The sequence below is a fragment of the Elgaria multicarinata genome, chromosome 1 (genome assembly GCF_023053635.1).
Source record: "Elgaria multicarinata webbii isolate HBS135686 ecotype San Diego chromosome 1, rElgMul1.1.pri, whole genome shotgun sequence".
In the NCBI taxonomy this organism is placed as follows: Eukaryota; Metazoa; Chordata; class Lepidosauria; order Squamata; family Anguidae; genus Elgaria; species Elgaria multicarinata.
The window spans coordinates 56271844-56297539 of NC_086171.1; the positions used below are offsets into that span (position 1 = coordinate 56271844).

The 25696-nt window shown below is 41.5% G+C and overlaps 2 protein-coding genes across 3 annotated transcripts in view; both read left to right on the plus strand.

Annotated features, from left to right (window-relative positions):
- The window catches only part of HACL1 (2-hydroxyacyl-CoA lyase 1), a 36770-nt gene extending 27727 nt beyond the window's left edge, over positions 1-9043 (plus strand). Inside the window, exons 11-17 of the mRNA XM_063128576.1 lie at positions 2359-2442; positions 2866-2967; positions 3196-3350; positions 4806-4964; positions 5097-5204; positions 6884-7070; positions 8365-9043. Of these exons, the coding sequence (XP_062984646.1) occupies positions 2359-2442; positions 2866-2967; positions 3196-3350; positions 4806-4964; positions 5097-5204; positions 6884-7070; positions 8365-8397 (828 nt within the window). The 3' untranslated portion in view covers positions 8398-9043. The remainder of the gene's footprint in view (positions 1-2358; positions 2443-2865; positions 2968-3195; positions 3351-4805; positions 4965-5096; positions 5205-6883; positions 7071-8364) is intronic.
- A 5439-nt stretch (positions 9044-14482) lies between these two features.
- Positions 14483-25696, plus strand: part of COLQ (collagen like tail subunit of asymmetric acetylcholinesterase) — a 56380-nt gene continuing 45166 nt past the window's right edge. For both annotated transcript variants that reach the window (XM_063115837.1, XM_063115843.1), the window contains exon 1: positions 14483-14654. In XM_063115837.1, the coding sequence (XP_062971907.1) occupies positions 14549-14654 (106 nt within the window). In that variant the 5' untranslated portion in view covers positions 14483-14548. The remainder of the gene's footprint in view (positions 14655-25696) is intronic.

The window sequence follows — 25696 nt, forward strand, 5'->3', positions numbered from 1 at the left end:
AAAAGCAAATATTAAGGCAGGTATTATGGCATTAGATATTTTTAAAGCTTTTGATTGTGTGAGCTGGCAGGCACTAAAGAGTATTATAGATAAATTGGGATTTGGAAATAAATTTAAAAATGTAATAGAACAGCTATATTCCCAAAATACGGCGGTAGTGGTGGTAAATGACGGACTTACTGAAAAGATACGACTAGCCAGAGGAACAAGACAAGGATGTCCGCTCTCGCCGGTCCTGTTTGTAATGGTTATGGAAGTTTTGGCGAAGGCACTAAGGGAGGATGAAGAGTTAGAAGGAATTGGAGAGGTAAGGGAAATAAAGTTAAACATGTTTGCGGATGACACTTTATTGACCATTAAGAATCCATTAAGAAAGTTAGAAAGAATTAAATATCAGTTGAGGGAATTTGAGGAAATTACAGGGTTAAAAATAAATTGGTCTAAATCAGAGATGATGTTGTTTAACTATACCAAGAAGGAAGAAAAGGATTGGGAATTTAAGGGAATGGAATTGAAAGTTAAGAATGAGATTAAATATTTGGGAATTAAAATTACAAAAAATTTAGAGAATCTTGAAAAGGAAAATTTAACGAGGTTAAAGAAAGAGGTATTAGAGAAATTGGAGAAATATAAAAGATTAAATTTATCTTGGTTCGGAAGAATAGCCTTAATAAAAATGAAGATATTAGCTAAAATTAATTTTGTATTTAGAATGTTACCTATAAAAATATCAGAAACCGAGATAAAAAGTTGGCAAAATATTATTAATAAATATTGTAATGGAGAAAAGAGAGCAAGAGTGAATAAAAATAATTGGTACCTAAGCCAAAAAAAGGGGGGAATGGGTCTCCCAAACATAAAATTATACTACGTAGCAAATAGATTAAGACATGTTGTAGAAGCAATTATGGGAGTAGGAGATTTATATTGGATGGAAGAAAAAACCATAAATAAGGTAGAGATGAATTTGGAGAATGTTTTTTTTAAAGACGGAGGAAGAAAGTGGGTTGGAAGTATAGATAATCCACTCCTGAGGACTCAATGGGAAATTTGGAGTAAATTTAAAGGGAAGCTGCTTCCGAGCAACTCTCCTTTAGCACCGATAATAATGTTAAAGAATTTCCCAGAGGATCTAAAGGGTAGATTATGTAAAATATTAAAAGAGAAAAATAAAATAAGATTAAAGGATTGGGTAAGAGATATTAAAACAAGAGAGGATATGGAAAATTTGTTAAAGGAGAAGAAGCTATCTTGGCTAGAATATGGTCAATTAGAGCAATGGAATAAAAAGTGGATTAAAGATAATAGAATGTGCAGAAAGATGACGAGGTTTGAAGAATTAGTAGTAAGTAAGGAGGAAGGGAAAGGAGGTAGTATAGTTTCAAAAGGATTAATGAGTGAAATATATAAAATATTGTTAGAGAAGGAGTTTAGAGAGAATACAGAGAAAATGGTTTGGGAATCAGATTTGAAGATACAAATAGGGCGACAGAGCTGGGAGGGACTATGGAAACAAAGAGTGTTGAGAAGTTTATCAGTAAGAATAAAGGAGAATTATTTTAAAATCCTATGGAGGTGGTACCTAACCCCGGTTAGATTGAATAAGATAAGTGATCAACATTCAGCAAATTGTTGGAGAGGTTGTGGGGAAAAAGGAACGTATTTACATATGTGGTGGCAATGCAAATATGTACAAAGATTATGGAAGATGGTGTTCTCAGAAATTGAAGAAATAGTGGGAATGAAAATAGAACAAACACCAAAAATAGCATTGCTGTCACTATTTGAAGATATAAAGTGTGGAAAAGGAACTATAGAGCTGATATCGAATTTGTTGGTTGCAGCACGACTGATGGTAGCTAGGAACTGGAAGGTCCAAGGGGAATATACTATTGAGGAATGGTACAAAGAAGTATGGGACATAGCCATTAATGATAAACTGACATGTAATATTAAGTGGAGAAAAGGCGTAACTAAAATAAATGAGTTCGAAGGAATTTGGAAACAGTTCCTAGTGTTTGTGTTTACTAAGGGAAGTGGGAAACCACCAGCAGAAGAAACGATTAGATTTTGGACTCAAGAATGATCCCGAGGTGGGGGGTGCACTTTTATGTTAAGAACGAAGATGTTGTAGTATGATAAGGTATATGTAATAGTTTTTGATATTTGTACTCAACAATCATTCAATATGTAAGCAGCAGATATTTGATGTTTTTCTTTTTCTTATTGTGTTTTGTTTCAGTTATATTTTGGTAATGTTTATCTATGTTTATATAATGTTGAAAATGAATAAAAATTTAATAAAAAAAAAACATAACTGAGCCTATATCTTTTTTCTTTTCTTTTTTTTAATGACAGGTAGACATTTGTGCAGAAGAATTGGGGAATAATGTGAAACCTGTTGCAGCCTTATTGGGAGACATCAAAGCGGTGACAGAGCAGGTAACTTAAGAGTCTTCTTTTGTAGAAATTTTCTTCTGTTTAATTGGCTTTAGGAATTTTACAAACAGTGCAGAGCACAGCTTGATTTGGAGCCATTTCGGCTGGTGGATCATCAGGTAACATCTTCTGGCAAAACCTGCTCCAATATATGGGGAACAGACAGTGCAGGCAGTTACTTCTCTAAAGCCACACATCATAGAGTTGTGCTCTCCCAGAATGACCAGCCATGGTTTAATCTGTACCTTGTTCTTTTTAATGATGATTTTATTCTGTTTTTATTTTCTCTGAAATCTTCTGATAGGGAGCGGTATAGAAATATTGTCAATAAATAAAATATTTTAATAAAAGTGCACATCAACTTCAATTCCAGGGCGGAGGAGAACTTCATGCAATTCCATTGTAAAAATATTGCTATTCTCTTAGCTTTTAGGTCAGCTGAACAAAAAGCTTTGGAAATATCCTTCTAATACAGACTGGTGGAAAGAGCTACGAGCAAAAGTGCAAAGCAATGAAGAGAAATCTAAGGTACTGTTAGTTATGTGTGTCAGTAAACGCAGATGTGGTTTCTTTTATAAAAATTAGTACAGTTATCAAAAAACTTCTGTTTCCCCCCACCTTTCCTTTATATATAATAAAATTTTGTTGTTATTATATTTTACTGGCAGTGATGGTTTCACAATTCTTACATCTACAAGTCTAGTTGACGCAGCAGATCTTCCACTCAATCCATTATTCCTTTATTTTTCAATTAAGGCACTTTCACTACAAAAGCATCTGCCAATGAATTACTATACAGTGTTCCACCATGTCAGGGAACTTTTGCCAAAGGACTGCGTTTTGATTAGCGAGGGAGCAAACACTATGGACATTGGGCGCACTATGCTTCCAAATTATCATCCTCGCCACAGGTAACTATTGGTCTCTTTCTATGCTAGCCTGTTCGTTCTGATATGCAGGGGAATCCCAGGAAATAATATTTCTATGCAGTATAAATACTGTGCATTTCACTTCAGTTCTTATGCCAAGAGGTCATTGGGAACAATTTTCGGTTAGATGCAGATTTATGCTTGATCAACTACACTGTTGGGAGTGACCTTCTCCAACTCCTCTTTCTCATAGCCGCTCCCCCCCCCCAAATTATTACACAGAGAGTAACCCTGATAAATAGGGTGAACAGTGGTGGGGGGAATCCCCAAAAATCAGGAGAAGGGACCTTCTGCAAGCAGAGCCTTTTCTTTTAGTGAGGAGCAATATTTCTTACCATCAGATAAGTAAAATTCTAAAATGAACTCCCTAAAACAAGAATTGAAAGCAAATAAGAAGTGGATAAATAGGTATGAGAGATATCAGCTTAGATCCAGTCTTTCCCTTTTGCAAGGTGAACATGAAATATCAGTTGTGACTTTGAAAGTATTTTGAAACTAGTATTGTGGGGTCAACAAAGAAGCCTGGAGAAATTGTGAAGTGGGGGAAACTGGGGCAGTATCCAATTCAACTTTAGCAGTAACTATGTTACGCTGTGTTGCACTGTGTTGCATAAATGACCACTATAGCAATACCAATAGCATTTGCTGGGATGATGTTTTTTCCATGAAAACCTGTCATGCCAGCAAAAACTGTTGGCAGAGCCTAATTGGATACTGCCCGTTACCTTGAGATTTCCTGGAGAATATATGGTAACACATTCTTTCCTTTGCTGTATACTTTGATAAAGATGCATATTTGAGCAGGGAGAGTTTAAAGGTAACATACTTATGCCAGCAACCTTTTAAGGTATATTATATGCTTTTGAACATATTATTAAAAGGCACAGGTTTTTATTTCCAAATTTGCTTGAAGGCTATAACTGTAATACAATTGTTTCATTGTTGTTTTCAAGCTTCCAATGGATTTTTTCCAGGATATTCAAATATAGAATAGATTTCCTATACCTTTGTCAGTGACCTGAGAAGCCTGTGAAATTGCCGTAGTGATTTTCATGCTGTTACATGCAGGACAGATCTCAAGGGGCAAACAACAAATGTGCCAGAGATTCTTGTGGCTCAGTTCAGCTAATTAGCATGCATTTGAAATACCAGTGATTGAACTCTGAAATCAGCTAAAAATACAATGTTATAACTGACCAGATATAAAGAAGCCTTATTCTAATCACCGATTTAGTCCAACGTTCATATTCATTAACTGTTTTTACAAATCCACACTTCAGTCAGTCCTGTTCATGAATACATGCTGTTTCACGTATTTCCAAAGATACCCTGTGCCTTCTTAATAACACAGAATGGCAAAAATGAGTACAGAACTGCTAGAAAGAGAATATGCTATGTTGCAGGGGGAAATCCATAAACTTCCTTTCTTTTTTATAGGCTTGATGCTGGTACCTTTGGAACAATGGGAGTTGGGTTGGGTTTTGCAATAGCAGCTGCAATGGTTACAAAAGACCAGAATCCCGAGCAGCAAGTGGTCTGTATAGAAGGAGACAGTGCCTTTGGTTTCTCTGGTATGGAGGTAGAGACTATGTGCAGGTAAAACCTTTGTCCAATTCAACTTTTAAAATAATTGTCTATGTCATGCAGAGCAAGTGTCTCTACCATATGAAAGTGTTAGAAACAGCTGAGTTTCACCCAAATGTGATTCCTGCTTGTGAATCATTGCAGGTATAACATGCCAATCATTATAATCGTAGTCAACAACAATGGGATATACAGTGGCTTGGATGCAGACACTTGGAAGGAGATACTGAAGCTTGGAGAACCTTCTGCATGGTGGGTACTTCCGTGCTGGACTTGCTTAGTCAATTTAATTGTTAGATTTTTGCTCTTACAGATATGAAGTTGTATTTCTAAAAACATTAGAAGTTCCATATCATGACACAACTCGGTTTATATCATGGTTAGACAGATTCTAGTGAGACAACTTAGATGTTGGGCTCATGTACTATATGTCAACTGGCATAAGAAGAATCATGCTGGATCAGGCCAAGGGTCCATCTTGTCCAGCATATTGGTCACCAGCTAACCAGTTGCCCATGGGAAACCCACAAGCAGGATATGACTGCAATAGCACCCTCCTGCCCATGTTCCCCAGCAACTGGTGTAGACAGACATACTGTCTCTGATATCAGAGGTAGCATACAGCTATCAGAAACCATTGACAGTGTTCTCCATGAATTTGTCCAGACCCCTTTTGAAGCCATCGAAAGAGGTGGAAAGTGAATTCTATAGATTAACTATATTCGCTGTGTGAATATAGACTGTAATTGGTGGTTCCATCCTCAAGCTCACTTCAGTGAAAAGTGATCATAATTTGGGAGGGGGGTATTTCTCCTCTCATGTTGGGAAATTAAAAGGCGAAGGGTGTGTATAGAGGGGAGAAGAGGAATGGGGTCAGGGCACAGATGCTCCCTGCACTCTGAGCAAAGAGCAATCAGAGGCCCCATAAAAGTACTCCCAGCAACATTTTGTCAACAGTGCAGTGGTGAAAAGTTGCTCTTTTTCCAAATGTCTGTGCTGTGCTATGCTATGGATGTCGTGACTGACCTTGATGGGGAAGGAATAGAAAAAGTTAATGGTCACTTAACACATACATACATGTGTGTGTGTGTGCATGAACATGCACACATGCTGACATAAGAAAACACGACAAGTCAGTGCGAACACAGATACACACCACACAAAAGTGCCACAATGGGCAGGTTCGCACAATTATGGAAGGAAAATAAGCCACGGTGGCTTGATTTCCTGCTGGTCCCACACCACCTATTTTCCATAAGTACCCTCGCTGGATGCAGCCTGTTGTGTCGTCTGAATCTTGCGAGGCTGAGGAGATTACAAACCACCCCACCATCCTAGAACAAGCTATGGCTTCCAGGCTGGTTTGTAAGCCACCCCTGCTGGGTTAAATGGCACCACAAGTTGCGCATGGCAAGGGTAATTATGGAAATTAGCTGACGTGCAATGGGCATGCACAGGGCTGTGCATAAGTTACAGTGGCTTATTTTCCCTCCCTATCATGAAAACCCAGTCATTGGCTTCTTCCACTATACTGACGGTGCTTTTTCATGCTCTTAGTTTTAAACACTGGAAAATTCTCTCTCTCTCTCTCTCTTTTTTTGTTAAGTAAATTTGCTTGAGGGCTTTGTGGGAGTCATCCAAAGTGCTTTGAAACTGAATGGAATACATCAAAAGACTCCATTTTGCCACTACTGTGATTTCCTGTTCTTTGTTAAAACCTGAACTGAAGCAATCTTGGAACTCCTATCATAGTAATTAAATGGGCTCTGATCAATCTCCCCTGAGGCACTGGGAAAATGAAAATTCTGTACCTGGGCCTGATACTTAACAAATCTGTGGTATGGCCATTTTATAATGCCTAGCTGCTGCTGCTGCTGCGTTCGTTTCCTGAACACCCTACAAACGCCAAACCTCTCCTTACTTCATTTCAGTGTTCCTCCAGTTTCTTTGTTGCCAAATGCTCGCTATGAGCAGATTATATCCGCCTTTGGTGGCAAAGGGTACTTTGTACAAACACCAGAAGAACTACAAGTTGCCCTGAAAACAAGCTTGGCAGAAAAGCACGTGCCTTCCCTCATTAATGTAATGATCAATCCACAATCGGAGAGGAAACAGCAAGTGAGTCTATTTTTATCCCTCCATCTCAAACTGTAAGCAAATGGCCACTTCCTGCGTTAAGTAGAATAACATTTTTTTAATAGTGATATATGTTTAGATAGCTGTGTTTAACCTTTGGTGACAATATTTGTATCTGCCTTCCCCAAGCTGCTGCTCTCCATATGTGTTGGGCTACTCCCAGCATCCCCCAGTCAGCCATGCTATTCGCCTCCCCCAGCTTCTAGCCTTGCTATTTCCCTCCCAGCATCTAGCATATTTATTTCTCTCCCCACCTTCTATCTCTTTAACTCACTTTTGACTAGCTAAGCCCCTACCCCCAAGGCAGCCATTTTGTGACTAGCCACATCCTCCATGGGAGCCATTTTATGATGCTGCCCACAGCAGTTTCTTAAATTTCCAAATGTGCCCATGGTCCAAAAAGGTTGGGGACCCCTCATTTAGGCAGTGGTCTCCAAAAACAGCAAAGAAAGCTGCAAACACATGGAGAAGAAGAAGTAAAACCTTAACTGGGAAGCTCTGAAGAGCAAGCCTGTTGAAAAACGAGGCTACCTAACATTTCATGTTAAAAAATCCTAACCTTGTTTGCTGTATATTAAAACCTCTGAAAACCATGTCATCTATCCTTGGTTTTTCAATCAATTTTTTATTGTGAGTATAAAAAAAATAAGACAAAAATAAAATAAAAATAAAAATGGACTCTTATCCTTTGTAAGAGTACTCTTACTACTACTCTGTCCCAGAAAAGTGGTTTTTCTTCCCACCAGTCCAAAAACAATTTCCTTAGGATCTTGTGCTATTGAGCCCTTGCAGATGACATCAGTGCTGTTATTAATTTGCACTTTTTTTGTTCAAGGAGGAGGAGGAAGGGAAGGCCATTGTACATCTAGTGTGTATACACGTGCACACACTTCTTTTCATTTCTTTCCTCTTCACTTTCCATGGGTTGCATTTGCCTTGTAAGAATTTGGCCACCACTTCCTTTACAACAGTGGTTGGCAACTTCTGGCTTTCCAGATAACTTGGCCTAAAACTCCCATCATCCCCCTCCATTGGCTATATTGGCTAGGACTGATGGAAGTTGTAGCCCAAAATATCTGCAGGGTTCCAGGTTGCCCACTCCTGTTTTACAGTATTCTCTGCATTAATAATCTTAAACCTCATTTCTCTTCCATTTTTAAATGGCTAAAGTTATGAGTGCTGCCACATCTGCCTTTCTTTCTTTTATTGCCAGAAAATTGCTTGCATGATCTTTTATTCCTAGATGTTGAGTATTGCTGTTCTTTTATTTCCTCAGGATTTTCCTTGGCTAACCCGTTCTAACATGTAGTAGAAGGTGCATGGACTGGGAATTGAGTAAAATATCTGTATAAACTAAACTGAATGGACTCTCGTTAGCACACCCATCAAGGTTATGGACCTACACCCAAAATATGCACATGAGCTACTTTCAGATTCTGCACTTTTTTTCAGTAGATACCTCTGGTAGAAAACAAAACCTTCAGTACAATCTACATCCTCCTGACTTCCCTTTGATCTCAAGGGCCTCCCCAATACTAAGACGGTTTATAAAAGGAATTCTTTTGAAGAGAGAGCGTTGCTGCTTCCAGAGGGAGCAGCAACACTCCTGGTGAGCAAGAAAGTATTTGCCTTTTCTATTTTACCAGCACACTTTGCTTTTTTGGTACCAACTTGGAAGTTTCAAGGAGAAGCCGGTTTTATACTGTTTCTAATTTCCCTGCCATATGGGAGCCACTTTCCAAATGCAGTGTTCCGTATACTTCATGTTTGTTCAGTGCCACCTTAAAATCACCAGAGGGCACTCTTCATTCATGGCTCTTTTTTCATAATTATGTACTATGTAAAATGATTTCTTTTCAATGTAAATTTTCAGTGGTGGCAGGATGCTATATTGAAAATTACAGCATTAATAAAACTATAGGAGATTCTATGAGGGATTTTGAGAATAAAGAAATTTTAATTATAGAATTTGCTGTGTCTGTCACTTTAAAAACATTTTAATTGATACAGGATTTATTTAGTTGAACTATCAGTATCCGCAGTACTTCTGTTGGGCTTATTGCTCCCTCTTTAAGCACACAAAAAGACCTAATGAGAACTCAAGAGATGGCAGAAATAGTGTACAATTTATGCTGTTGCAGACCTGAGATATGCCACCTGTTTCAGTGGGCCTTAGAACATCAGAAGAGTCCTGCCAGATCAGAACAAGCATCTCATTTTCCACAGTGGCCAGCTAGCTGCACCTGGGCAGACCACAAAGACAGCATGAAGGCAAGAACATTTAGAACTTAAGAAGAGCCATGCTGGATCAGACCAAAGGCCTATCTAGTCCAGTATTCTGTTTCTAGCCCATAAGTAGTACAGTAACAACGTCCTGCTCAAGTTCCCCAGCAGCTAGTACATAGAGGCATGCTTCCTCTGATACTGGAGGTAATAAATAAACATCATGATTAGTAGGCATTAATAGCCTTTTCCTACGTGAATTTGTCGTTTGAAACATAAAAAGAGCCATGCTGGATCAGGCCAAAGGCCCATGTTGCCTCCTAGTAAGTGGTATTCAGCAGTGCTCTGTGAAGGTCATATTTTCTATCATGGCTACTAAAGACATGATCTATCCTTGAATATGTCTGATCCCCATTTAAAGCCGCCTAAACCAATGATTTAATATCTCCACATGTTGTGCTGAATTCCGTAAGTTCTGTGTATTGCATGAAGAAGTACTTTCTCTAGTCCGAATCTGGCTTTAAAGCCCTCATACAATCAGACTTGCGTGAGAGGAGAGCGAGCATGTGTTAGCTGCCCCTGCCCCCTGGATCTCATCAGCCGGTCCCACCACCCGGTCCCATATGTTGGAAGAGAAGGTCAACTGTGGGGATAGTGCAGGGCTCTAACTTCAGTACAGTACCTCCCTCAGTACCTGAGGGTCCGTGATGCAGACTTCTCCATTGTGTGGTGCAGCTGGGCAATTTTATTTATTTATTTTATTTCATTTCATTTCTATACCGCCCAATAGCCGAAGCTCTCTGGGCGGTTCACAAAAATTAAAACCATGAAGAGCATAATAAAACAACCAACAATTTAAAAACACAAATACAAAATACAATATAAAAAGCACGAACAGGATAAAACCACACAGCAAAATTTGATATAGGTTAAAATATGAGATTAAAACAGCAGAGTTTAAATTTAAGTTAAATTAGGTGTTAAAATACTGAGAAAATAAAAAGGTCTTCAGCTGGCGACGAAAGGAAAACAATGTAGGCACCAAGCGAACCTCTCTGGAAAGCTCGTTCCACAGCCCGGCAATGGGATGGGATGGGATGGGATGAAGAGGGTAAGACCAGCTACAGCATCCATATTGCCCTCCTGTGATTCTAATCGCCAAAGGGCTTTAACACCTACATAGGGCCCTTGTCTGTCCTAAACCTCTTACCAATTGATCTTATTATGTGACACACCAATAAACTCAAGTACTATATGAGAGAGACAAAATGGTTTCTCTCCACTCTTCCCACACTATTCATCATTTTCTATCAAGTCCCCACCCTATCATCATTTCCCCCACTAAATTTAAAAAGGCCCAAATGCTTTTCCTCATAGGGAAGGTGCTCCAAGGCCTTGATCTCATTTGGGTTTCCTTTTTTCTGTACCCTTTCTATTTCTATGATGACCTTTTTAAGATGGGGTGACCACAAGGGTATTTATTTTTATTTATTTATTTGTTACATTTATATACCACCCCATAGCCGAAGCTCTCTGGGTGGTTTACAAAAGTTAAAACAGTAAACATTAAAAAGTATACAAACTTTAAAAACACAAACACAACAGTTCTGGGGGTCCGTTAACAAACAAACTTAGCGTTGTTAAATGGTGTTAAATGCCTGGGAGAAGAGAAAAGTCTTGACCTGGCGCCTAAAAGATAAGTGTTGGTGCCAGGATAGACAATATTCAAAGCACAGCTGCAGCATAGATCTATACAAGGTCATTATGATAGTGAAGGTCCTATTTTTCAATCCGTTTTCTAATAATTTCTAACATGGAATTTGTTTTTATTTTTAACTCTGCTCCTTCTCTTCTTCCTTCCCCTGCCCCCGCCCTACCCCTAAGATCTTTCCTAGATAGTCAGAGCTGGTTCAAACTCTTACCAGTGTATATATAAAGTTGAGACTGAGAATATTTTGCCCCATTGTGCATCAATTTATACTTGCTCTGAATTTTAAGGAGGGTTGTTGAATTCTTAGGATTTTCAGGTAGCAGTGGGCTTACTTTTCTAAAGATGAGGCAGCGTTCCCTTCTAATTGGGGACAGAATGCCTCATGAGAACAACACTACAGCACAATGTAACATTGCTCACTGGAGCATTCTGGGAAGAGGACTAGCAGAAGATGGCTGCCTCCATTGGCCAATTACAGAAATGGCTGCAAAGGACATCTGGGCAGGATCTACATTACTGCTTTAAAGCACTTTATAACAGTTTTGACAACTGTTGGGGCCCAGGACAACTCCATATACAGTTGTCAAAACTGTTATAAGTGCTTTAAAGCAGTAGTGTAGATCTGGCATTTTGGCTAACACAATACTTTCTCCATGCAATCATTTGTACAGAAAGAGGTTGCGTGGAGTAAAGCTAGTGGGAAATAGCTGTGTGAACTAGGTATAAGTTCAATGAGATTTCTAAGCACTGTTAGTATTTCAAACTAATTAACATTATGGGACGAACACTGCTATTTCCCTATGTTGTTACAAGGCACACAGAACTGGTTGATCAGGAGTTCCTTGCATCATATGCCCACAATATGCTTTCCGCAATATTAGTGTCAGTCACCTCAACGTTCAAGGCAAATATTTGATCCATAAACTAATTGCTTTCTACAAAAAGGTATCTGTGCAGACACTCAGCAAAAGCACTATCTTGGTATTTTATTAAATATTCTACAAATTTTGTAAAGGAAATAAAATCATCCATTTTCTTTTTAAGCCAGTGCTTTACACTAACTTAACTTAAATCTAAACAGGTGTTAAATTAACGAATTAGTGGTCTGTTGGTCTCATTGTGTTCAGTTTACTGTGCTCAGGATATTTCACCCCTCTGCTCTGAAAAAAAAGTTTGATGAATTTGCCTTGTAATGAAAATTGTGTGCTTGCAAAGGGAAGCAGGATTGCCGCTAATTGCCCACACATTTACTAACTGTACTTTCTTGCTCTTCTTTTTAAGTAAAATCTGCCAAGTCAAAGCAGAGAGGGCAGGAAGCAGCCCTTCTTCTTTTTACTGAATTGCTTCCAGTTCTTGTACAGAAACTGAAAGGCAGTCAATTAAGCTTCAGTGCAAAGACTGTTCAATATGCCTAGTCCATTTACACCAGGGATGGGCAGCATAGGCCTGCAACTCACCCACCCCGGGCATTTTTGTGCCCCCCCCACTGCCCTGCCATTGCCAAATTTGCCACTAGTGTGGTGGAGGTGACAAAAAATCATGCTGATTTAGCAGGGGAACAAGGTGTCCGGGGAAGCCACCTCTTGGAAGTGCAATTCCATTCCCCGTGCATCCTATTTCCCTGCTAAATCAGCACATTTTTTCACCACTGCTGTGGCTAATTCAACAGCAAATTTGGCCAGGATGAAATGCACCTACCAACCCCCAGAAGATGCCCATCCCTGATTTATGTCCTCTCACAGATCAAATCATTGACATCGGATAACACTTTCAAGAGTTTGGGATAGCTATTCCAGGCTAATCCCTGCCTAGGAAACAAATAATAATAATATGTACAAATGTGTGTTCCATGCTCTAACAGCTCAGTCCTCTACGTATCTACACGGAAATAAGCCCCAAATAAGCTTTAGGGTAGAGCAGGGGGTTGAATTCGATGCCCTTGTAGGTCCCTTCCAACTCTGCTCTTCTATGATTCTAATGGGGATTACTCCCAGGTATGTGGATATGGGATTGTTGCCCAAGAGACATAGCCCAGGGCATCCTTCTTCAAGCTGGTGCCCTCCAGATGTTCTTGACTGCAACTCAGACTATTGGGCATGCTGGCTGGAGCTGATGCCCAAAATGTCTCGATTGCACCATCTTGGAGAAGGCTGGCCAAGTCTCCCAGGGCTGGCTTGGATGATACCTCTATCATATTGCAAGAACACCCCTCCCCACCCTGGCCTTCTGGTGCACCAGCCCTGTCTCTGATGTTCCTAGATGACTACACAAGGTACAACATTTGAATACAACCTACAACCATAAGCCCAGATGCTGTGGTCAATTACTGGATTTTATCCAGGAAATCAATAGGAAAAAATGGGCTTACACATGTTGGAATTTATGTTCGTAGACTATCTGAACCTTATGCCCTATGTGGAGGAAGCAGGGCAGACATGTCATGGGGTGGGCAAGAAGTAGGCATGCTCTCACCTACCCATGTTTGGACTGAATCAGGAGGAGATTATAGCCCTATTTAGGCATTATAAACCTGAGTAGAGTAAACTTGTGAGGAAGGGGAGCATGCTAGCCTCATCTTCTCCTCACACATTTCCATCAGCTTATACTCATGGATGGTGATGATCTGAAGAGGACAGCCTCCTGTCTCCATGGAGGTTCTCCATGTGATGTTGAATGCTGCAGACTACACTATTTGTGCTCCTGATGTAAGTTAATGGCTTGTCCTGGGCCCTATATAAAATGAGTGTACCACAGAACATGCGCCAGAATCCCCTGCTATGTCAGATGTTCATGCCAGATGTTAAGAGGTTCCTCAACAAATGAATCAGTGTGGAAAGATTCCTAGAAAATGAAAGAAAATGAAAACTACAGCCTTAGAACTCTTCTCTCTTCAGTTGCTGAGGTCCAAGACACTTTATCAAGAGTGAGTGCTTATTTCTGTGTCATTACAGTCTCTCACTCGTGATTATTCCGGCTCTAATAATGTACAATTTAATGGCACTCCAATATCCACGTGTAGTTTGTTAAACACCATAAAGCCTTGAATGAACAACAGAAATGAGAATCAGTATGCAGAAGCATAAGGTTGCTAAGTCCATTATCTCAGTGTGGAAGCATTTGTGCAGTGGGGGAGATAGGGTTAAATAATGAATGGAGCTCTCTCAATGAGTGGCTGCTTATCAATCAGAGAATGTGGTCCCCTGCTCAGCTTAAAAGCATGCCCTCCCTCTCTTTATTAACACTCCAACTATGTTTTAATAGTTGGTATTTGTGATGGGGGCATCTGATCCAGCGCTTGAGTTAAATATAGCCCTGTCTAGTGTAAGGGGAAGATTTAATGGGAAATGGTTGGCATTCTTTCTTTCCAAAGCACATAGAGAGACAGGGAAAGACGTGCACACATAAACATGCCCAACCAGTGAGGGAGTGAAAGGGAGAAAGCAAGCAAGCAAGGCAGACGGGCAGAGAAAACAGTGGACAAGAGATCCTCGCCCCACTCATTGGAATAATACAGTTTGCAGCCAGCATGGTCGTCCTCAGCTGTGTTGCTTTGGGATTTTATCTTCAGCTCCTGCTCTGCTTTGCTCTATCTCAGACCTCTTTTGTTGACAGTGTCTTCTCAATTTCAGCAGGTAAATGACAACACTGCTTTGTGTCTTGGTGACTTGCATTTCCTCTAGGTGTTTTAAAATATTTTTGCCATTCTAACTACTTAGAACCAGGAAGGGTTTTCGTATGTGATATGTGTTTGTGTAGAATGCTTGATTATAAATGCATGATGAATTGCAAAACTATAAGAGTCCAGGGCCATTTTTTCCCATTCTCTTTTCAAATCTGTTCTTTATTATTCTTTATTGAATTATTCTTAATGTTCGGAGGCTAACATCTATTTAATAGTAACAGGCCATGTTCTCACAAAATAGAAACTCCAGTGGTATACAGCTGTGATGCTTTATTTCAGCAGCAAGGGTTGACTTGAAGCTCTGTACTTTGCACAGACGTAAATGCAGTCGAGGAGAAATGAATCACAATGTATATCCGTTTCTATTAATATATCCTTGACCTCCTGCAGTGCTGCAGGACTTAAACTGGATGTTTAGCAGAGTAAACATCTTTGGGCTATAGCAGTGACACTCACAGACTCCAATGACTTTCAAAGCAAACAAAAGCCCTCTGCATGGGAAAAAAAAACCCTGATCCATGCAATGAGCAATGCAAAGGTCATGAATTATCCAAGTGCAGGGAATCCTATTTTCTAATTTAATACAGCAGGCTTCACTTCAACAGTAAAAACGAGATAGGGAATAGGAAAGAAATTTGTTTCCACTGTTTCCTCCTTGTTGGAAATATATTTCTTTCAACTGTGTTGCTGTTGTTGTTGATGTTGTCATTTTATTAGGGAAAGTTTCTTTTCCAGCATAGAGGTTCCAAACAAAACCCTGGATTCAAACAATTCTAATCTATTGGCACCTATTCTGAATTCAGATTCCCCTTTTGCACTTTCATCCTAACTCATGTTTGTCTGGAAGGCAGTGTAGCTGCAAATATGTCCATTTCCAAGCTGAATTTCACAGCATTATTAAAAAGACGCCATCTCCTTTTTCTGAACCCATTGTCATTGAAAGCAATGATGGTAAGGATTCTGGGGGAGTCCTTTAAAGCAGATGCAGGCAACCTGTGGCCCTCCAGCTGTTGTTGAACTTCAGTTTCCATCAGCCCCAGACAGCATGGCAAATGGTCGTGAATGATGGGGATTGTAGTACAACATCTATTGAGCACAGGTTCCCCACTCTTGCTTTAAAGAATCAAGTTGGATGTGGATGTTCAAGAAAGCTTTTATGCTTGTCTACTCAGAAGTAAGACCCATTGAATTCAATGATGTTTACTCCCAGGTAAGTGCATATAGAATTGCATTGACAGTCATCTCCCCCACCCCCAGCATCATTCTTTTGGGATTGTGTGTTTCATTTCAATTCGGGAAGTTTTGAAACTGCAGTAGAATTCAGTGACTACTAACGAGACTCTAGAGAGATTTACTGCAGCTATTTAATCTGGTCTTTGCTGCACTGTGAGTAATAAAACTAGGAGATATGTGGTACTTCATGATAGTTCAAAGTAAAGCCAAAAAAATCATTAGAAAGAAAAAATAAATCTGGAACAAATGCAGCAGGCTGAAAATAACAATCCATTATGTGTTTTTTTCTTGAAAGACCTTTTAGATTTGCATCAGTTATATTGAAACATGGAACAGTTGCTTCAGCTTTCTGCACCATCCCCTTGCTGCACTCATTCAAAAACTTTCATTAATAGTGCAACAAATAAAAGTAGATGTCTCTTTTTGATAAAAACTTACTCAGGCTGCAACCCTATATCCATTTACCCTGGGGGTAAGCCCCACTGAACTCAGTGGGACTTAATCCTGAGTCGGCAGTTATATGATTTCACGGTCAAACAACCTGAGCCTATACATCTTTAGTCAAATATAAAGTACCCACCATGTTCTATGAGGCGTCTTCCTTTGTAATTGTGCACAGGATTGCATCCTAGTAGAGCAATCCTAAGCATATTCAGTGGAGGCTAGTGGCTACTAGTCTGGTGGGGCTGTGGATAAATTTTGGGTTTCAGTCAGAACCAGCCAGAACGCTAAAGGAGCTAACCAAGGTACTAAACCCTATCCCGTTGAATAGCTCCTTTAGAGTTCTGACTGAAACCCAGAATGGTTCCACTGAATTCACAGCCCCTGTGAATCCCTCAGCCAACACCCTCCATTGACCGTGTTCAGTAAGTAAACTGATAGGATTAGCTCCCCAGCAAGTATGCTTAGAACTGCAGCATTAACAGAGAAGGAGTTGTGTTTTCTGAAATAGGACACTGAAGATGCACAGCACCAAGAAGAGAATGTATGTTGTCTCCATGCGTATTGATTTGAAAGATTGTTGCTTTGCCTTTCAGTTTACAAACTTCCAAGGAAGCTAATTTTACCCCTACTATCCTGTGATATAGTGTGACAGATATAAGATATGATTCAATTAGTGCTGCAGGAGGGTTAGTGAATATGGGTTTTCAGGTTCACCTGTTGGTCTCTTAGGTATTTGCCTGATACTAAATAAAAGTATTTGTTTATTTTAAAGATTTTTAGGCAGCCCTTCAGTAAAATTATAAGGGTGATGCACAAAAAAATTGCAAAGTCACTGTAAAAGGAACAAAAATAAGAATAACAGTATCAATATTCAGTGCAAAAACTCAGCAGAGTGAATAAACCTATTCAGTCAGCCAATTTACATTCCTTGCCAGAATGCCTGGACACATAAACATGTCTTCACCTGGGGCCAAAAAGCCAATTCAGTTGGCAACAAGTGAGCCTCACTGGCAAGGGCATTCCAAAAACAGAATTGTGACTTTAAAGGCCCTCTCTCTGGTCACTAGGCACCAGGGCCAACCCTCCCATTAGGCAGAGTGAAATGCTAGGGTGGCAGCAGCCTTCCACCCCTCCCCCTGAATCTCCTAAATTAGCCTGCTCTGTACTCTCTACTCATTTGCAGTTTGAGACAATTGCCATGGCAAAGTAACCTGGGCAGGTTCTGAGGAAGGCATTCAGGGACACCATGTTGCCTACCCCATTTTTAATCTACTCTGCTGCTCCCTTGTACAGTAGAGGATGTTGCCCCATCACCAGTAACAACCATTATGACCATCCAGTCAAATTCTGTACATGGAATGTGTGTGTATGTGAGGAGGAGGGCATCTTGTCTTTTGTCTCAGGCATCAAAATGTTTGGGCCCGACCTGCCACCCAGCTAACTTCAGAAGTTAGGATGAACATGAGGAGCCCCAAGTTCAGGCAGCATCATGTAGTTAGGAGGGTGTGACATCAAGCTGCCATTCCAGTGTCTCCCTTTTTAAATCTACGATAATTCCAGTCCATGTTGCTTAGCCATCTTTTCAAGGTGACCAGTGCACCTGTCTTTCCTGCCACTGTCAAATGTGCCAATGAAAAAACACCCACCCACCCTTTAAGATGTCAAATCTATCTGCAGTCAATACAGCAATACCCTTTTTATTTAAGACCTTGACAGACACATCTTCTTGCCCAAAATGTGCTAAGAAGATCTTGCCCCTGTTCAAATCATAATTACAAAGTGCACTAGGACTTTCCCTATTCCCTCTGTTAGCCATCTGAAGATGCTGTACGCCAAATCTATCCAGGTAACCCCTATGTTTGTGAGAACTCTCTGAGTGTAGGATAGTAAACTTTTTTTAGTTTTTTTTAGTATTTAGTATGTTCTCTTCTTTTTAAGTAAATATCTATTCTCCTCCCACCCCTTGTCCTTTATTGCTTCCGCTTAATAAGAAGTTTGCCTTCAAATTTGGGCCTGAGCTTTTGGAGTGAATTTGTGACAAGCCCAAAAGGAACTTCTCCCCCAAGCACCACCCTAGACTGCTTTTGTTATGCTCCTGGGGTGGACAACGCACAGCCAGTGGGCCACATGTGTCCATCCCACCAGTTTTTAGGCCCTCCTGAACCCTCCAATGCTGAATTTGCAACCAGTGACAGCAGCAACCTCCCCTTTCAATTTTTCAACAAAACAAGCCATGCAGGGACCAAATTTCAGTGGTCTGTCTGTGGGAGATTTGTGGGAGGGGTGTAATGCACCCATCTGACCCCAGGAAATTGGCTACCCCTACTTTAAGTTAACAGGAAGGAGAGAGGGGAAGTTGAGGTGCAGCCTGAATGGGAGCTTGGCTGTTAGTCAGTCTCCCATGGTGCCATGAATCTACACCATGCATAGATACTTGTAGGAAGCACATTCACTCCTGACTCTGGGTGGCTAAGAGAATCATAGAATCATAGAATAGTAGAGTTGGAAGGAGCCTAAAAGGCCGTCGAGTCCAGCCCCCTGCTCAATGCAGGAATCCACCCTACAGCATACTTGACAGATGGTTGTCCAGCTGCCTCTTGAATGCCTCTAGAGTGGGAGTTCATGGTGGCAGTTAAAAAAACAACCCAGAGGACATGTTGCCAGCAGTCTGCCCTACAGGAGTAGTGTTGCTTTTAGTCACAGCGGGCTATTCAAATTGTTTCTTTATCGCTGAGTCAAGTTAACAGAAAAGCCAAGGAACCTCCTCTCAGAGTATGATTAAACAAAATTCAAAAAGCCTTCAAGCATTTATTCTAGGGTGACCAACTGTCAGGATTTCCCCGGATTTGTCCTGGTTTTTGTTCTTTCCATGGTGTCAGGGGGGATTTTCTATAATTTTCAATAATGTCCTGGAATGACACACCTTCCCCTTTAAGGCTGCCATTAGTATGGCAGGAGGGAATGACATGCTTTCTTGAGGCACATCGTTCCCCCACCCCGAGCTCCAATTGAGGTCTTAAAGGGGAAAGTGGGTCATTCGTGGACATTATAGAAAAGGCCCCCATTGGAGTGGATGGTGGTGGTGCAGAATGAAATCCTTTCCCCTCCTCCACTCCAATCGGGTTCTTTAAGGTGGCGGGGGAATAACGTACTTTCTGCAGGACTCAGAAAGCTGCTTCCCCACACACACACTAGGTGTCCTCTTTTTTGGTTTCCCAAATATGGTCACCCTAATTTATTCACACAGAAAAGTGATTTAACGGAACTAGCAGCACTTAGGAGTAGCATCCTGTATGATAATCTCCTGGCCTTTGTCCAGGTTGTTTGGGTAAAAAGACAGGGAAGTCATGTATCTGTGCTAGGATTTGGCCTGATTTTTGCTAGCACTTGACCTGAGAGTGGTCAGGGGTCCTACTTTACAGATGACAGTCCTCTATTTGAAGAGCTCTGAGGGGGCAGTCCTCTATTTGAAGGTGTCCTCTGTTTGGTAGTCTGGCCAGTGCAAATCTGTTTTAAAGTCAAAGAACCATGATGAGGGAGAGCCAAGGGACTTAGAAGTTGCCCGACATCAACAGTTAGCATACGCACAGCAAATTGAGTAAGCACACAGTCTCCTTTTCACAGTCTTCCACACTATGGTGAGACGTATTGTATTTCTATTTAAATTATAGAAAATATTTTTAATTTTGCATACACACACACACACACACAGCATATGCAACTATTATGCAAATTGGTATTCTCTTTTGTCCTCTTTTTTGGTGATGCATTTCCTCTTTTTTGCTGATAGTAAGTGGCCACCCTAGTCGATGCACTGGCTATGTAGATTCAAACGAGCCCAGCTTGCTTCATCCCCCCCCCAAAAAAGGGTTCCAGCTATCTACATGCTCATCAGGACTGTACTAGCCATAGCTTTTGGCTGAATTCACAGAGCCAGTCTCCCACTCACCCCAGCTCCTTCAGCTTCTGTAGTCTTCCTGAAATGGGGTGACCAATCAGTGCACTCAATGAACTAACACATTTGTGGCATATTTCATACTTTAGAGCATAAGCAGATTTTCCTACATGTACATTATTTCTGTATAGATTAAAAAAAAATGCTATGTATGAAGTGTTACTGTTAAGGTGCATCCAGACAGCAGCTTGTTCTCGTTCCTGATCAAGCAATGTAGCATGTAATTTGTTTGCTTGTTTGTTTGTCTGCCAGAAAGGCTCCATGAGTGGCTTGCAATGCAATAAAACAAACAAACAAGATTGACAGTCTGAGAGCCTTCCTACACGAGGCATTTATTGCACTCTCGTGATTCCTCATGGTAGTTTGTGGGTGCTTTACATTACATTGTTATACTCCAGGGCCTCTCCCACTGTTTGCAACCATTTTATGATTCCCCCACCCCCAATGAGGAAAGTCTAGTATATCAGTGAATGGCACTATGAAATCCTAGGGTACTCGCACAATTCTGCCATACCACAGCACCACCTAGTGGTTGTATAATGGAATGTATAGAAAAGCAGAGGGGGCGGGGAACCTGGGGGAGAAAGTGTATAAAGGAACTAATCTGAATCCAGAATCCAGAAGCAGAAGCCTTGGTAAAGTAGCAGGTTAAAAAAAATCCCTAAAAGTCATGACACAAAAGGAAAAGGGGCTGGGGAGGAAAAAAGAAAACTACAAACAAACTTGTTGAGTTGGCAGCATGGGGAACAGCCTGAGAAAAGCTTAGCCCCCCCTTTACTCCACGGCATCCCTCTGCTTACTGAGCCTTCTATGCAGCCTTCTGGACTTGTCATCACCCAGGGGACCTCGTGCCCTGAAACAGTTCTTTCCCTAACATCAGTGGAATGACAACATGCTTAAATGTCACTGAATTGAACCCATCCCTCAAATGCTTCCCATCTGGCCCTGAACATAACCCCGATGCCCTGTGCTTATTATGCACCTTGACTTGTGTGGGAGAAACTCAAGCAAAGGGCTCTTTAAGCTCACCCTCTCCACTGTGATCAGCAAGAGAGGTCGTGCCTGAGGTTGTGCCTCCAGTACTTGCTCCCATGCTTGCAAGGCCAGCCCAAACCATTTTGCTGCTTGCTTAAGACAAGATGGCCCTCCCCTGCCCCCACCCCCAAATTTCACATAAAAAAGCCAACCAGACTGGTAGGCAAAATCCAACTCTAACTAGGGATGGCTTTCTCCACTGCACTTGAGGGCAACAGGTTAACTTAGGGGGTACAGGGTGGCCTGCATGGCACACTCAGCTCTGTCCTCTAACACATTGCTCCCACTCTCCACTGGGCCAGCACTACCACTAGGCAAACAAGGCAGCTACCTAGGGCACAGCTGACCCTCGGTGCAGCCATCTCCTGGCTTAGCCAGAATTGGGAACAACTGCAGCCTCCACATCCCAGACCTTCTGGCTGGCTTGGCTAGCTACTGGGGAGCTTCATGGCTCAGCGTTTTGGCCACAGTGTCGGGGGGAGGGGAGGGGAGGGGAGGGGAGGGGAGGGTCAGCAGTGTGTGGTGCATGCGGCAGCAGCAATGCCCGGGGGCGCCCCTGCCCTTTGGAACCTGGCGCAGCCCTGCCCCTCCCCGCCCCTCCCCACGTATCCTACATCGAGTCTCTGCTGGCCGCACTGGAGCCGCCCAGGGGATTCCACTCGTGCCCAGCGTTTGGCCTGGCTCGCTGTGTGTGGGTGTGAGCGGCACATGCGGAGCTGTGTCTGGGACACTCCCTGACAGCAAGAGGCACCAGGCGGGGTGCGGGCACCCACACCATGAGGAGCAGCCAGTATGCGCATCTGGGAGAGGTGCAGCTTCACCATTAGCGGTGCAGTGAAGCTTCAAGCAGTGCTTGGGGGGCAGCGTGAGAGGTTTGAGAGGGCCAGTTGGTGTGGACGCGGGGCCTGTAGCCGGCTTTGAGGCCCAGCCTGCTTTAAATGCCCGACTTTGGGACAGGGAGGAAGGCACAGCCAGGCCCCGTGTTCATTGTCGGGCACCTCCCAGCCTGGCACCAGACCCATTTGAGTGGTGCAGCTAGGGTTTGTCCTGGTGGGTGCCCTCTCCCACCTCCCGGCCTAGGATGCAATATAGTCTGGCACCAGCCCTGCCTCCCCAGCATCTGCCACCTGAAGCAACTACTTCACCCTGCCTCATACTAGGGCTAGCTCTGCTTGCATGAGCTAAGACACTGGGACTACAGAGTGAGTGGCTGAGGAACATAATGAAGCAGCCTTCCCCAACCTGGTGCCCTCCAGAGCTGTTGGACTACAGCTCCCAGCATTCCTGACCATTGGGGCTGATGGGAGTTGAAGTGGAGGTCTGGAGTATGGCTAGCAGGCATTGAGTCTTTCAAACACTTTGCAAAGGGCTACAGTTAAAGCTTTTTGTGCATTTGAGCTTCTCATGTGGTAAATGTTTAATGTCATATGATATTGCACCACAGAAGGGGAAACCCTCGTTATTTTTAGTCTGAATTCCAGTATACTTTAATCCTCCTTTACGTGTTTAGTTGTTATAAGCCTGGAATCCCAGATAATTATTTCAATCTGGCAACCAGAGGTCGCTTGTTTTTGGAAGACCCTAGTTTAAGCACTATGCTAGCCAAGTGGAGGCCTAGTCACACTAAAGAACTGCACCATTCCTGAACAATGATGATTCTTTCCTATCACGACAAAAATAATCTCAGCTATTTTCCAGATACATTTGAAAAACAGTTGCCTTAGGGCCCTTTTATTCTTGTCCCCATATGCCTTCCCATGGCAACACATGTTACAAACAAAGAGGTTAAAACAATTACACGGTGGTAACTAGGAATCAGAAGTAAACAATGCAGGAGCAACCACTGATTTACATGGAGTAACACTGCGAAGAATGGCCATTCATCCCTTGCTCTGAAGAAAAAAATGTGTGGATTTACAAAGTATAACTTCCTACTTTTCACCCAACTCAACCTCACTGGATAGCATGTGGCCTCGTTGTTCCTGGAAATAGTGAATGATCCTGTCAGTCTCAGCCAACCAGATTTCCTGGTGCTGAAGCATCATTTCTAGAGGAAATGCTTCAAGGTGTTACATTACAGGATCAAGCATGTGATCGTGGTTCTGCTGTTTCATGTGGTTATGTTGCAGCAAACAACAGTTGGTAGCAACAGTTCTGGAGGCGTCAATATCTAGAGGCGTCTTTTAATATATTTTCTCCAGGCGACATCTCTTTCTAAATATATCACTCTTGTTGATACTGTACCCTGATGATCATTTCCTATGTTTTATCTTTTTAAGAATATGATTTATGGTGCTATGACACATGTTATCATGTTCTGCAAAACTATGGCCTTTTAGGATTTACTTTTGCTAGGGTCCATAGATACTAATGAGCAATTTGGAATGTTATTTGAGTCAGGTTGGTAGGTAAGAGCTTTACCCTGCAGATTGGTAGGAGACTTCAACTAGACTGAGTGGTGAAGCAGCATTTTATTAAATTTAGTTCAGGATTTTCAGGGACTGGACTAATACTGCTTTGGAATCAATACTGCTTCTTGCATGTGTGATGGTGCTATATAAAATAATAATAATAATAATAATAATAATAATAATAATAATAATAATAATAATGGTCCCTTTACTTTATAATTTTTTTTAAAAAAAACCTCTTTATTGAAAACCAGTTTGCCAAATATATTGATAAAATTGAAGATATTAAAATTAACAATATGAGAAGAGTAAAATGCAAAAGTGACATCTAAGGAATTGTGTCCATACTGTGTTATCTGTACAGCACCATGTACATTGATGGTGCTATATAAATAAATAATAATAATAATAATAATGGTAGCTCACTTGTAATAGCTAAAAGTTGGAAAACTGAAGAACTTTTAACATTTAAATATTTCTCACTAGAGCTGTGGCAAATAGCCACGGCAGAAAAATCGGCATACCAACTTCAATTATTTATTCATTTGAGGTATTTTTATGCTGCTCTTCATCCAAAAAGGTTCCCACAGCGGCTTAAATACCCTCAATTAAACAATTGTGGGTATTTAACAATTGAGGGACAGTCCCTGAGCACAGGCTTACAATCTGAAAATACAAGATACACAAGGAACGAGGAGGGGAATCATAGAATAGCAGAGTTGGAAGGGGCCTACAAGGCCATTGAGTCCAACCCCCTGCTCAATGCAGGAATCCACCCTAAAGCATCCCCGACAGATGGTTGTCCAGCTGCCTCTTGAAGGCCTCTAGTGTGGGAGAGCCCACAACCTCCCTAGGTAACTGATTCCATTGTCGCACTGCTCTAACAGTCAGGAAGTTTTTCCTGATGTCCAGCTGGAATCTGGCTTCCTTTAACTTGAGTCCATTATTCCATGTCCTACACTCTGGGAGGATCGAGAAGAGATCCTGGCCCTCCTCTGTGTGACAACCTTTTAAGTATTTGAAGACTGCTATCATGTCTTCCCTCAATCTTCTCTTCTCCAGGCTAAACATGCCCAGTTCTTTCAGTCTCTCTTCATGGGGCTTTGTTTCCAGACCCCTGATCATCCTGGTTGCCCTCTTCTGAACACGCTCCAGCTTGTCTGCGTCCTTCTTGAATTGAAATGGCTGGTGGAATGGCTGTGCTCTCCCTTTCATCTCCCTCAGCTCAGCCCGCTGATGGTGACAGCTGAGGGGGGAGGAGCTTTCATGAGGAAGGTTTAAATTAGCTAAGACAAAGTTAAAATATATGAATTTGGTACAATATGGCATGATTTATTTCAAATCAAATTTATATACAAATCAGCCTTTCCTCAGATTATGAAAAACAGACTAAGGTGCAATTTTATGCATGTTTAGACAGAAAAACACATATTTTTTCTGTCTAAACATGCACAGGATTGCACCCTAAATATATTTTCTTATTATTAAGTACCACAAGGACATTCTCCAGGCAGCCAATGGTTGTAAAGTAAAAAGGGGGAAATGTTAGATATACTACCTACTGTAAACAACTGGATATATTTGGAAAATTAATACCGTACCATCTTATTTTAAAAAATGAAGATAATGAAGATAATATTGTAAAAACTAGTGAAGTTGTCCTGCCACAGACTGTTATCCCCCATGTGACCTTAGATCCCGTCAGCAAAAGGAGGAATTTAAGGTCACATGGAGGATAACAGTATTCTCTCACTGCATAGCCAGTGAGGGAATACTGGGGCGGCATCCAAGGAAAAGGCAGCATAGCTAGCCAGGGAACTCCTGGGGTTGATACCAAGCTGCAAGGAAGCTGGGAAACACTGATGATACCGGATATATGTGAATATGGTTCAAGGAAAGAACAGCAATTATATT